Source organism: Pristiophorus japonicus, chromosome 2, assembly GCF_044704955.1.
Source record: "Pristiophorus japonicus isolate sPriJap1 chromosome 2, sPriJap1.hap1, whole genome shotgun sequence".
Lineage (NCBI taxonomy): Eukaryota > Metazoa > Chordata > Chondrichthyes > Pristiophoridae > Pristiophorus > Pristiophorus japonicus.
The window spans coordinates 254570046-254583799 of NC_091978.1; the positions used below are offsets into that span (position 1 = coordinate 254570046).

Consider the following 13754-nt stretch of genomic DNA (forward strand, 5'->3'; position numbering starts at 1 on the left):
TTGCACGCATCCCTAATTTCCTGTTTGATGCCATCCCCAACTTCGCTACTACTGTTTGATGGTCTGTACACAACTCCCACTAGCGTTTTCTGCCCTTTGGTGGTCCGCAGCTCTACCCATACAGATTCCACATCATCCAAGCTAATGTCCTTCCTTCCTATTGCATTAATCCCCTCTTTAACCAGCAATGTTACCCCACCTCCTTTTCCTTTCTGTCTATCCTTCCTGAATATTGAATACCCCTGGATGTTAAGTTCCCAGCCTTGGTCACCCTGGAGCCATGTCTCTGTAATCCAAATTACATCATATCTGTTAATAGCTATCTGCGCAGTTAATTCAGCCACCTTATTACGAATGATCGTCGCATTGAGACACAGAGCCTTCAGGCTTGTTTTTTTAACACTCTTTTTGTCCTTTTAGAATTCTGTTGTAATGTGGCCCATTTTGATTTTTGCCTTTGATTTCTCTGCCCTCCACTTTTCCTTATCTCCTTTCTACCTTTTGCTTCTGCCCCCATTTTACTTCCCTCTGTCTCCCAGCATACATTCCCATCCCCCTGCCATATTAGTTTAAACCCTCCCCAGCAGCACTAGCAAACTCTCCCCCTAGGACATTGGTTCCGGTGCTGCCCAGGTGCAGACTGTCCGGTTTGTACTGGTCCCACCTCCCCCAGAACTGGTTTCAATCTCCCAGGAATTTGAATCCCTCTCTCTTGCACCATTCTTCAAGCCACATATTTGTTAAGTCTTTTATAAACAGTCAGACTAGATACTGCAAGCTCAAAGTAAGTGTGACCATAGTCCTTTATTACAGATCTCAGAGTGCCTCTCCAGCCTGTGAGGCCTCCTTATATACAGGTGCTCCCAAGGGATTGTGTGATCCTTTGGGACTCCAGAGGAGTCCTCTGGTGGTTAGACATGGTAATTACAGGTTTACTTACATAACAGTATTCATCTTAATTATCCTATTTCTACTCTGACTAACATGTGGCACTGGTAGAAATCCTGAGATTACTACCTTTTGAGGTCATACTTTTTAAATTAACTCATAGCTCCCTAAATTCAGCTTGTAGGACCTCATCCTGTTTTTTACCTACATCGTTGGTACCTATATGCATCACGACAACTGGCTGTTCACCCTCCCCCTCCAGAATGCCCTGCAGCTGCTCCGAGACATCCTTGACCCTTGCACCAGGGAGGCAACATACCATCCTGCAGTCTCAATTGCGGCCGCAGAAACGCCTATCTATTCCCCTTACGCTAGAATTCCCTACCGCTACAGCTCTCCCACTCTTTTTCCTGCCCTCCTGTGCAGCAGAGCCATCCATAATGCCGTGAACTTGGCTACTGCAGCCTTCCCCTGATGTGCCATCTTCCCCCAACAGTATCCAAAGTGGTATATCTGTTTTGGAGGGAGATGACTGCAGGGGACCCCTGCACTGCCTTCCTACTTCTGCTCTGCCTGATGGTCACCCATTTCCTATCTGCATTTGTAATCTTTACCTGCGGTATGACCAACTCACTAAACGTGCTATTCACGACATCCTCAGTATCGCGGATGCTCCAGAGTGAATCCATGCGCAGCTCCAGTGCCGCAATGTGGTCTGACAGGAGCTGCAGCTAGATGCACTTCCCGCACACATAGTAGTCAGGGTCACTGGAAGCATCCCTGATTTCCCACATAGCACAGGAGGAGCATGACACGGGTCTGGGCTCTCCTGCCATGACTTAACCCATAAATTAACTTAATTTGGCAACAATGCCAAAGGTTTCTTACTGATACGAAAAAGAAAAAGAAAAACTACTCACCAATCACTTACCCTCTTGCTGTGACGTCACACTTCGATTGCTTTTTACTTCATTGTTTTATTTCTTCCTTGATCTCCCGAACTGCTGCTCCTCCCCCCGAACTCCGTGCCCTTTTATCAGGGCCTCGATCTCCCGAACTGCTGCTCCTCCTCCCGAACTCTGCGTCCTTTTATCAAAGCCTCAGTTGTATGCATGCTCTGGCTCAGTCCTGGGGTTCCGCAGTGGAGTGAGCAGCCAAGTGTACAGGGGATATCCCTTGTCCCCACGCAGTCAACCGTAATTCGGGCCGGTAAAGACAGTGGGCACATTGGTCTGGCGCAGAATGAATGAATCATGGCTGCTGTCTCCCTTGCCCGCTGCCTGTCTGCACGGTGCTGATGGCGAGGCCTTCTCCTGCGTGCCACCCTGCTTCTGAGCAGGTGTACCAGGTATCGCCCTCCCAACACTCGTCCCATCCTCAGGGTGAACACTGCCAAGCAGGTCTCTGCAGCCCACAGAACTCAACTAAAGAATCAGACCTGAAAGTTGTACAAAAGTATAGGGGTATGTGCAAACCTCTGAGCAGCACTCAGCAGGTTGAATGGAACCAAAACAATTAATAAAACTATTAAAAGATAAATACAGTGGATGCTGTAATCTTAAATAAAAAATACTCAAATTAATAAAACTATTTCCCTACCAAAGGGCCCCGATCGCGGCAACACTCCAACTGTGTCCCGTTTGAGCACCGACTCGAATACCTCGCGGGGGCACTGCTGGGAAAAGGCTTACCTTTTTTGCAGCTGAAAATCCCTGTCCTTGCCACTTTCCAGCGGCCCGCACGCTGCAGAGAACACTGTTGGAATGTCTCCTTTACAGCGGCTTCACCGTGCCGTTTCCGGCGGAAATGCACACCGTTCAAATCCCCCTCGAGCTGAATATGGCTCAGGGAGGGAAAATCATCCGACCACGGCGGCCCATCGCTTTTATCAGTCGTCCGCCCAAACTCCGCGGTAGCAGTCCCTTCGTGGATGGTGAATTTCGGCCCCATAGTTTCTACAACTTCATATGTTCCTAGACCCCCTAGACGATTGATGAATAGTGGTGTACATTTAAGGAGATATTTCACAAGTCTCGAAAATATATTCCAGTGAGGAGGAAAGGGTGTAAGAGAACAGATAGCCATCCATGGCTAACTAAAGAAATAAAGGACGGTATCCAATTTAAAAACAAGGGCATACAAAGTGGCCAAAACTAGTGGGAGGACAGAAGATTGGGAAGCTTTTAAAAGCCAGCAAATAATGACTCAAAAAATGATTAAGAAAGGGAAGATAGACTATGAAAGTAAACTAGCACAAAATATAAAAACAGATAGCAAGAGTTTCTATAGGTATATAAAAAGGAAAAGAGCGGCCAAAGTAAATGTTGGTCCCTTAGAGGACGAGACCAGGGAATTAGTAATGGGGAACATGGAGATGGCAGAAACTCTGAACAATTATTTTGTATCAGTCTTTACGGTAGAGGACACTAACAATATCCTAACAGTGGATAGTCAAAGGGCTATAGGGAGGGGGAGGAACTTAACACCATCACAATCACTAGGGAGGTGGTACTCAGTAAGATAATGGGACTCAAGGCAGATAAATCCCCTGGACCTGATGGCTTGCATCCTAGGATCTTAAGAGAAGTAGAAGCAGAGATAGTGGATGCACTGGTTGTAATTTACCCAAATTCCCTGGATTCTGGGGAGGTCCCAGCAGATTGGAAAACTGAAAACATAACGCCCCTATTTTTAAAAAAAGGAGGCAGACAAAAAGCGGGAAACTATAGACCAGTTAGCCTAACATCTGTAGTTGGGAAAATGTTGGAGTCCATTATTAAAGAAGTCGTAGTAGCAGGACATTTGGAAAAGCATAATTCGGTCAGGCAGAGTCAGCATGCATTTATGAAGGGGAAGTAATGTTTGACAAATTTGCTGGAATTCTTTGAGGATGTAACGAACAGGGTGGATAAAGGGGAACCAGTAGATGTGGTTTATTTGGACTTCCAGAAGGCATTTGACAAGGTGCCACATGAAAGGTAACTGCACAAGATAAAAGTTCACGGAGTTAAGGGTAATATATTAGCATGGATAGAGGATTGGCTAACGAACATAAAACAGAGTCGAGATAAATGGTTCATTCTCTGGTTGCCAACCAGTAACTAGTGGGGTGCCACAGATATCAGTGCTGGGACCTCAACTATTTACAATCTATATTAACGACTTGGGAGAAGGGACTGAGTGTAACGTAGCCAAGTTTGCTGACGATACAAAGATGGGAGGCAAAGCAATGTGTGAGGAGGACACAAAAAATCTGCAAAAGGACATAGTCACCATCATCATCATCGGCAGTCCCTCGGAATCGAGGAAGGCTTGCTGAAGTGAGTTCTTTGGTGACTGAACAGTCCAATACGAGAGCCACAGACTCTGTCACAGGTGGGACAGATAGTCATTGATGGAAGGAGTGAGTGGGACTGGTTTGCCGCATGCTCTTTCCGCTGCCTGCGCTTGATTTCTGCATGCTCTCGGTGTTGAGACTCTGGGTGCTCAGCGCCTTCTCGGATGCACTTCCTCCACTTAGGGGGGTCTTGGGCCAGGGACTTCCAGGTGTCAGCGGGGATGTCGCTCTTTATCAGGGAGGCTTTGAGGGTGTCCTTGTAGCGTTTCCGCTGGTCACCTTTGGCTCGTTTGCCATGAAGGAGCTCCGTGTTGAGCACTTGCTTTGGGAGTTGGGAGTCTCGTGTCTGGCATGCGAACAATGTGGCCTGCCCAGCGGAGCTGATCGAGTGTGGTCAGTGCTTCAATGCTGGAGATATTGGCCTGGACGAGGACGTTGATGTTGGTGCGCCTTTCCTCCCAGGGGATTTGTAGGATCTTGCGGAGACATCGTTGGTGATATTTCTCCAGCGACTTGAGATGTCTGCTGTACATGGTCCATGTCTCTGAGCCATACAGGAGGGCGGGTATTACTACAGACAATGGTGGCAGTTTTGAGGGCCTGGTCTTCAAACACTCTGCTCCTCAGGCAGCCAAAGGCTGCACTGGCACACTGGAGGCGGTGTTGGATCTCGTCGTCGATACCTGCTCTTGTTGTTAGGAGGCTCCCGAGATATGGGAAGTGGTCCACGGTATCCAGGGCATAGACAGGCTAAGTGAGTGGGCAAAAATTTGGCAGTTGGAGGATAATGTTGGAAAGTGTGAGGCTATGCACTTTGGCAGAAAAAAATCAAAGAGCAAGTTATTATTTAAATGGAGAAAGATAGCAAAGTGCTGCAGTACAGCAGGTCCTGGGGGTACTTGTGCATGAAACACAAGGTTCGTATGCAGGTACAGCAAGTGATCAGGAAGGCCAATGGAATTTTGGCCTTTATTGCAAAGGGGATGGAATATAAAAGCAGGGACATCTTGCTACAGTTATACAGAGTATTGGTGAGGCCACACCTGGAATACTGCATGCAGTTTTGGTTTCCATATTTACGAATGGATATATTGCTTTGGAGGCAGTTCAGAGAAGGTTCACTAGGTTGATTCCGGAGGTAGGGGTGTTGACTTATGAGGAAAGGTTGAATAAGTTGAGCCTCGACTCATTGGAATTCAGAAGAATGAGAGCTGATAATCGAAACGTATAAGATTATGAGGGGGCTTGACAGGGTGGATGCAGAGAGGATGTTTCCACTGATGGGGGCGATTAGAATTTTAGAATAAGGGACCGCCCATTTAAAACTGAGATGAGGAGAAATTTATTTCTCAGAAGGTTGTAAATCTCTGGAATTCGCTGCTTGAGAGCTGTGGAAGTTCGGACATTAAATAAATTTAAGACAGAGATAGACAGTTTCTTAACCAATAAGTGGATAAGGGGAGTGGGCAGGGAAGTGGACCTGAGTCTATGATTGGATCTGCCATGATCGTATTAAATGGCGGAGCAGGCTCGAGGGGCCGTATGGCCTACTCCTGCTCCTGTTTCTTGTGTAGATGTTATCTAATTGGAGGGAAAAAAGCATTAAAAAGAATTCCAATACAGTAATAAAGCATCAGATGAAGATTCAGGTATCCCCATATGCTGTGGAAACAGGCCTCTGCGCCCGTCCAGCCGTAACATTTCTGTATATAATTGCTGGGCAGCTGGTGGGCAATTAGCCCAACTCTGCACCAGCAATTAAGTTTCCAATGTCGGTGCAGATGATCTGTCAAGTCGGAACTTGACTGATCGCAAGTTCAGGATTTAATGCATACAGAAATCCCGAACTTCCTGTCCATTTGAAAGGTGCATATCCACCGAAAATTCTGTCCGTTAGTTGACTAATGCACATGCTATTCCTCACTGGGTTTGAACAAAACTTCGTTATGATTAAATATACGCGTTTACAGTTTTATATTATATATATTTTTATGCAAAGTGCTGAAATAAAAATAGATGCATCTGAAACAAAAAAGATGGATTAACATTTTGGGTGTGGACTCTTCATCAGAATACGGTCTTGTTCATCCAAATCACGGTTTCAGGATAACTTCAGGCCCGACTTATGTTGAAATCGCAAAACAAAGATGCAATATTGCAATTGTATGTGGTGCATGATGTTGGCAGTAAATACCTCAGTGCCTCTAATCCAAGCTTCCTTTGTTTTCATGGTTTACTTCTATCTGCATTCCTTACTGGATTATTGTTTTATAATTTATCCATTCCTGTATTTATCAACACATAACTGGGGATGGTGAAATTATGGAGGGCAAAGAGTTTTATTTTTTTTCTCTTCACCTTTAGGTAACTTTGTATGACGATAAAGGACTCTGTCTGGATCACATATATGTTAGATTTGAAGAGGTGATGTATATTTATTGAATATTTTTGCTTTTATGAAGTCGAAAGGTTTCATTTGCTCAATTGTGGAGGGGTTGTATACATGGAATAATGAGCATGTACTTGGTTTACTTTCTCTTTTTAAAAAAAAAACTCTGTCATTGCATCAATGACTTAATGATAGTATTGTTTTCTGTATTGATAGATACAATCAGGCAATGACTTTGAAAGTGATCGATATTTGATTACTGTGGAAGAAGAAAAAGCATTTAAGAATGTGGACATCAATTACTCCGGTCAGAAGGAGGCTACAAAACTTGTCACAACTAATATAATGCCTGCAAATCTAACTCGATGTCACTTGCCTGTGGGTCTAAAAAGGAAGCACACTGTATGTAATGATTTTAATGTAACTTTGTAATAAATAAGTGTGCTTTAGATTCATTTGATGTACGTAGTTCTGATTTATTGTGTTGGGTATATATTTTAATTACAGGGCTTCCAAGGACCACGGGAGGTATCAAAGAAACTGACAACAGAGGAGAGTGATGCAACAAGTGCAATGACTACATCCCAGCAGCCAAACTTTTCAGTCCCTCAGTTTTACGCTACTTCACCCCTTTTTTCTACTTTGTGTGCAAAGGAAACTTTAACTAGCTCTGCTCTTGTTTCTGAAGATTCCTCTTGTACTTTCACTAACGATCCAACAGGAGAAGCTATGCCCAGCTCATCATTACCAGCTGCACAGGCACGGAATCAATATAAGAAATTGAGGCACTGTGAAGAAATTAATCCTCTTCATTCTAGAGATGCTGGATTTACTCGTGGAGATTATCGTGAAGGAATATCCCAAGAGCTCCACTTTACTACACCAACTTCCAGTCCAGGAGTCTGTTCCCATACTAATTTAATACATGAGAACAAAAGGAGCAAAGCTCAGATTTTAGCACTACTTGACACAAAAACCGTGTCCAGCAGTCATGTTTTAGAAACCTTTGAACTGAAGTCACTGCAGCCTCTGGTTGGCGATGGCAATATTTGTGAAGCAGATAATGTCCCAGGCCATCAATGGGTAAGCTGTTTTGATCATAATGGTGGTTACCTTGTTGAAAAGGTTGATCCGAGATTGATACAGTGTTGTAATACAGAGTTATCTACTTACCTGACAGATCATAGTTTAAAGGTGAATTTGTCCAAAGGTTTAGGTGGAGAAGGTTCCTCCCAGAATATTCAAAAAATACAACAGAAGTGCGAGGAAAAGGAAGATTTAATTATTCAAGCAGCAAATGAACCAACTAAACCTCAGGAGGTTTATACAACTACTACTGCTGGAGAAACATTAGACAATAGCATTTGCAAAGCAAAAGAATGTTCTATCAAAATGAATAATCCAACTAAGGGGTTGCTTTCTACTGCTGACTATCAGCAGTCTGAAAAATCTGTTGCACCAGTAGAATCGGACACCATGGACACTAACAATTTTGCTGGTATAAACTTTGACCTGCTTGGTGAATTTAACGCGGATGAAATGGGAACGAATGATTTGTATGAAACAGAAATGTTCTCGCAAACATCATTGAACATTAGTAGCTCCTCTTCAGAACACATTGAAGTGCCTTTCTTACTTAAAGATATGGAAATCCATCAATCCAACCACACAGAATTGGAAGCTCAATTACCTGTCACTGAAGAAGAGGATTCAGATCGGATTTTGAATGGAAAGGGTCAAACTGAAATTAAATTCAGAGCTGTCCCAAATACTGAATCTTTATCAGAGAACCATTCTTCAGTTGCTCGACAGATATCTACACTAGAACTAAAAGAAAGCAGAACAAAGGCTGATAAGTATTCTTGTCTTCCTGCCCAGAGAGGTACCATTTTGCTGCTAAAATCTTTATCTGAACACAGCACTGCAATAGAAAGCTTAGAAAAGCTGAATGTACAAAAACGTTTCAAGGATGCTGCAATTAATAGGGGGCCAGAACAACCATTTAATAGGCCAGAAGAAATTTCTGGGGGTAAGAGTTTTGATCTGTGATTTATTCAAACTTATTTTATCTGTGATTTGTAATCACTGACTGACCCTTTTTTTTACATGTTTAGGGATGATTTTCAAGAATGTGGATTCGAAACACTGTTATATTATGGGCCACGATCCCAATTATAGTTCTATAGATTGCAATGCAGACAGAGGTGAGAAACTAAAACAAAATTGATTAAGCAATAGAAATTATGTATATTATGTGTGTGCGAGCATGTGTATATATATATATATAAAATTCATGTATTAAACATTGAAAAAAGTGATTTCCAGTTATCCATAGCTTTAAGCTACAGAAAACAAAGGTGGTTGAACAGGTCTGATTTTTTTGATAAAACTATAGTGTAAGAGAGAGAAAAATAAAGTGCAAGTGTTAGCAATTAAAATTGTGAGTTATATGTTTAAAACTATACAGTCTTTATACGAACAAAGGCCAGGAGAACTTTGCAATGACACATGTCCGAATGTGTGAATAATATAAAAGCAAAATACTGCAGATGGTGGAAATCTGAAATAAAAACACAAAACACTGGAAATACTCAGCAGGTCAGGCAGCATAATAGAGTTAACATTTCAGGTTGATGACCTTTCAGCATTTTCTATTTTTGTGTGCGAATAATATATTGCTTTCATTAAGTGCACACAATAGTTGTATGATTAAACTCTTAAATTTGCTGGCACTTGGTTTAGCCTTTGTTGGCCTGTTTGGACCACAGCTGTAGATAGCCAGGATAGTTAAAGTTCTCCACTTGCAGCATATTGTCTGCAGTTTTCATCCAAGTTGGTTCCTGATGATACAGTGAAGTATTTCTGGAGGACAAACTAAAATAAATACAAATTTTAACATGTGCCATAATCTTCCAGCAGCATGGTAAAGGGTGGCTGGTTTGCATGCAAGGTTTGCTAGGGGTGAATTCCAAATCTCTGCCATTCCATTGGGGAAAAGTGCTGAACAGAAGCCAGACACTTACCCACGGGAAGGAAGGGGAAATACAAGTGCAACTTTTGTGGTTGCCATGCATCTTTCAGAACCTGAATCAAGAGTGGAATTGAGCAGTCAGTCTATCTACTTAAAAGAAGTAATGTTCCAATCTAACTTGTGTTGGGGAAGAGTTCTACAAGCATTTTCAGCCCTCTTGTACCTCATTCTTTATGTGTGTGGTTGGACATGAACTTCATCAGGCTCTTTAAAAAATAAAAAGGGCCATAGCAGCTGAACTCAAACTGGTCTTCACTCCAACAATAACAACTTGTATTTATATAGCACCTTTAACGTCGTAAAACATCCCAAGGTGCTTCACAGGAGAAATTAGGGCAGGTGGCCAAAAACTTGGTCAAAGAGGTAAGTTTTAAGGAGCGTCTTAAAGGAGGAAAGAGAGGTAGAAAGGCAGAGAGATTTAGGCAGGGAATTCCAGAGCTTAAGGCCTGGGCAACAGAAGGCACAGCCACCAATGGTTGAGCGATTATAATCGGGGATGCTCAAGAGGGCAGAATTAGAGGAGCGCAGATATCTTGAGGGTTTGTGGTGCTGAAGGAGATTAGAGCTAGGGAGGGACAAGGCCATGGAGGGATTTGAAAGCGGATGAGAATTTTGAAATTGAGGCGTTGCTTAACCGGGAGTCAATGTATGTCAGTGAGCACAGGGGTGATGGGTGAACGGGAAGAGTTAGGACACGGGCAGCCAAGTTTTGGATCACCAAGTTTACATAGGGTGGAATGTGGGTGGCCAGTCTGGAGTATGCTGTAATAGTCAACTCTAGAGGTAACAAAGACATGGATGAGAGTTTCAGCAGCGGATGAGCTGAGGCAAGGACGGAGACAGGCGATGTTACGGAGGTGGAAATAGGTGTTCTTAGTTATGCTGCAGATATGTGGCCGAAAGCTCATTTCAGGGTGGTTCAGCCTCAGATATTAGGGAGAAGGATGGAGCCAGTGGCTAAGGAACAGTGTTTCTGGCGGGGACCGAAAACAATGGCTTCGGTGTTCCCAATATTTAATTGGAACAAATTTCTGCTCATCCAGAACTCCATCTCTAAATCATTCGAATCATAGAAGTTTACGGCACAGAAGGTGGTAACCAATCCTCCCTATGTGCACCTTTTCAGCAGGATTCACTGAAAAGTGATCTGGAGAAAGAAATCTGTTTTTCTTCCTTCCCTTTCTTAGGCTTGGGTGCTGGGGTCAGTTGTGGCACCTTACCTACCACTTCGTCTGAGGTCAGCTAGCTCAGTACCAACTGGAGATTAAACATGTGACTTTCCTCATTTGTATCATTTAAGAATCGTTTAGCTATTGGGAGAGTTGGTGGGGCTATTACTGTTACTCTTACTGTGTTTAGGTCTAACAGGCTGGGTGGGAGCAATGCAAACAGAAAAATCAGATGTGGAGATTGGATGTCCATAATGGGTGAATGGTCAATTTTCTATCTATTTAAATGAGTGAACAAGAGAATTGGGTGGACTCCATTATGTGCTTTTCTCTATGCGCTACACCTAGGCAAATCTTTATTCTCTGGCGCAAAAAGAGGAAAATCTGCCGTTTTATCTCTGCTTGTTGAAAGTTAAAAACTATCTGATAGTTAACAAAGGAACCAGCTCCAATCAACCGATACATTTAATTATACAGGATATAATAAAGTGCAAGTATGTGAAAACACAAACCGTGTCTGACATTGATATAGATGAGATATGATCAGCCAACATCATAAGGTGGTGTAATTTTCTGATGTCATAGAAATTTACAGCACAGAAGGAGGCCATTCGGCCCATCATATCTGTGTCGGCTGACGAGCTATCCAGCCTAATCCTACTTACTAGCTCTCGGTCCATAGCCCTGTAGGTTACAGCACTTCAAGTGCATATCCAAATACTTTTTAAATGTGGCCAGGGTTTCTGCCTCTACCATTCTCTAAGGCAGTGAGTTCCAGACCCCCACTACTCTCTGGGTGATTCAACATTCCCTTCAAATTCCCTCTAAAGCTTCTACCAATTACTTTAAATCTATTCCCCCTTGGTTGTTGACCCCTCTTCTAAGGGAAAGAGGTCCTTCCTATCCACTCTATCTAGGCCCCTCATAATTTTATACATTTCAAGGTTCACCAGACTGATTCCCGGGATGGCAGGACTGATATATGAAGACAGACTGGATTGGCTAGGTTTATACTCACTGGAATTTAGAAGAATGAGAGGGGATCTCATTGAAACATATAAAATTATGACGGGACTGGACAGGTTAGATGCAGGAAGAATGTTCCCGATATTGGGGAAGTCCAGAACCAGGGGTCACAGCCTAAGGATAAGGGGTAAGCCATATAGGACCGAGATGAGGAGAAACCTTTTCACCCAGAGGGTGGTGAACCTGTGGAATTCCCTACCACAGGAAGTTGTTGAGTCCAGTTCGTTGGATATATTCAAGAAGGAATTGGCTGTGGCCCTTATGGCTAAGGGGATCAGGGGTTATGGGGAGAAGGCAGGAGCGGGGTACTGAAGTTGCATGATCAGCCATGACCATATTGAATGGCGGTGCAGGCTCAAAGAGCTGAATGGCCTGCTCCTGCACCTATTTTCTATGTTTCTATGTCTCCCCTCAGCCTCCTCTGTTCCAAAGAAAACAACCCCAGCCTATCCAATCTTTCCTCATAGCTAAAATTCTCCAGTCCAGGCAACATCCTTGTAAATCTCCTCTGTATCCTCTCTAGTGCAATCATATCTTTCCTGTAATGTGGTGATCAGAACTGCATACAGCACTCTATCTGTGGCCTAACTAGAGTTTTTTGAGGATGTAACTAGTAGAGTGGATAAGGGAGAACCAGTGGATGTGGTGTATTTGGACTTTCACAAGGCTTTTGACAAGGTCCCACATAGGAGATTAGTGTGCAAAATTAAGGCACATGGTATTGGGGGTAATGTATTGACGTGGATAGAGAACTGATTGGCAGACAGGAAGCAAAAAGTGGGAATAAAGGGTCTTTTCAGAATGGCAGGCAGTGACTAGTGGAGTGCCGCAGGATTCAGTGCTGGGACCCCAGCTATTTGCATAGAAACATAGAAAATAGGTGTAGGAGTAGGCCATTCGGCCTTTCGAGCCTGCACCGCTATTCAATGAGTTCATGGCTGAACATGCAACCTCAGTACCCCATTCCTGCTTTCTCACCATACCCCTTGATCCCTCTAGTAGTAAGGACTATATCTACTATATTTACGATATACATGAATGATTTAGACAAAGGAATTGAATGTAATATCTTCAAGTTTGCAGATGACACTAAGCTGGGTGGCAGTGCGAGCTGCGAGAAAGATGCTAGGAGGCTGCAGGGGGACTTGGACAGGTTAGGTGAATGGGAAAATGCATGGCAGATGCAGTATAATGTGGATAAGTGTGAGATTATCCACTTTGGTGGCAAAAACAGGAAGGCAGATTATTATCTGAATGGTGACAGATTAGTAAAAGGGGAGGTGCAACGAGACTTGGGTGTCATGGTACATCAGTCATTGAAGGTAGGCATGCAGGTACAGCAGGCAGTAAAGAAGGCCTTCATAGCGAGAGGATTTGAGTATAGGAGCAGGGAGGTCTTACTGCAGTTGTACAGGTCCTTGGTGAGACCACACCTTGAGTATTGCGTGCAGTTTTGGTCTCCTAATCTGAGGAAGGACATTTTTGCTATTGAGGGAGTGCAGCGAAGGTTCACCAGACTGATTCCCGGGATGCCAGGACTAACATATGAAGAAAGACTGGATCGACTAGGCTTATATTCACTGGAATTTAGAAAAATGAGAGGGTATCTCATAGAAGCATATAAAATTCTGATGGAATTGGACAGGTTAGATGCAGGAAGAATGTTCCTGATGTTGGGGAAGTCCAGAACCAGGGGTCACAGTCTAAGGATAAGGGCTAAGCCATTTAGGACCGAGATGAGGAGAAACTTCTTCACTCAGAGAATTGTGAACCTGTGGAATTCTCTACCACAGAAAGTTGTTGAGGCCAGTTCGTTAGATATATTCATAAGGGAGTTAGATGTGGCCCTTACGGCTAAAGGGATTAAGGGGTATGGAGAGAAAGCAGGAATGGGGTACTGAAGTTGCATGATCA

At 43.4% G+C, this 13754-nt stretch overlaps 2 protein-coding genes across 8 annotated transcripts in view; one reads left to right on the plus strand and one right to left on the minus strand.

Annotated features, from left to right (window-relative positions):
• larp7 (La ribonucleoprotein 7, transcriptional regulator) overlaps positions 1–13754 on the minus strand; it is a 115610-nt gene that overhangs the window by 70547 nt on the left and 31309 nt on the right. The gene's annotated exons all lie outside the window — the stretch shown is intronic.
• Positions 1–13754, plus strand: part of LOC139245559 (5'-3' DNA helicase ZGRF1-like) — a 153041-nt gene that overhangs the window by 11278 nt on the left and 128009 nt on the right. For all 7 annotated transcript variants that reach the window (XM_070871204.1, XM_070871194.1, XM_070871181.1 and 4 more), the window contains exons 4-7: positions 6590–6649; positions 6831–7016; positions 7122–8643; positions 8729–8818. In XM_070871204.1, the coding sequence (XP_070727305.1) occupies positions 6590–6649; positions 6831–7016; positions 7122–8643; positions 8729–8818 (1858 nt within the window). The remainder of the gene's footprint in view (positions 1–6589; positions 6650–6830; positions 7017–7121; positions 8644–8728; positions 8819–13754) is intronic.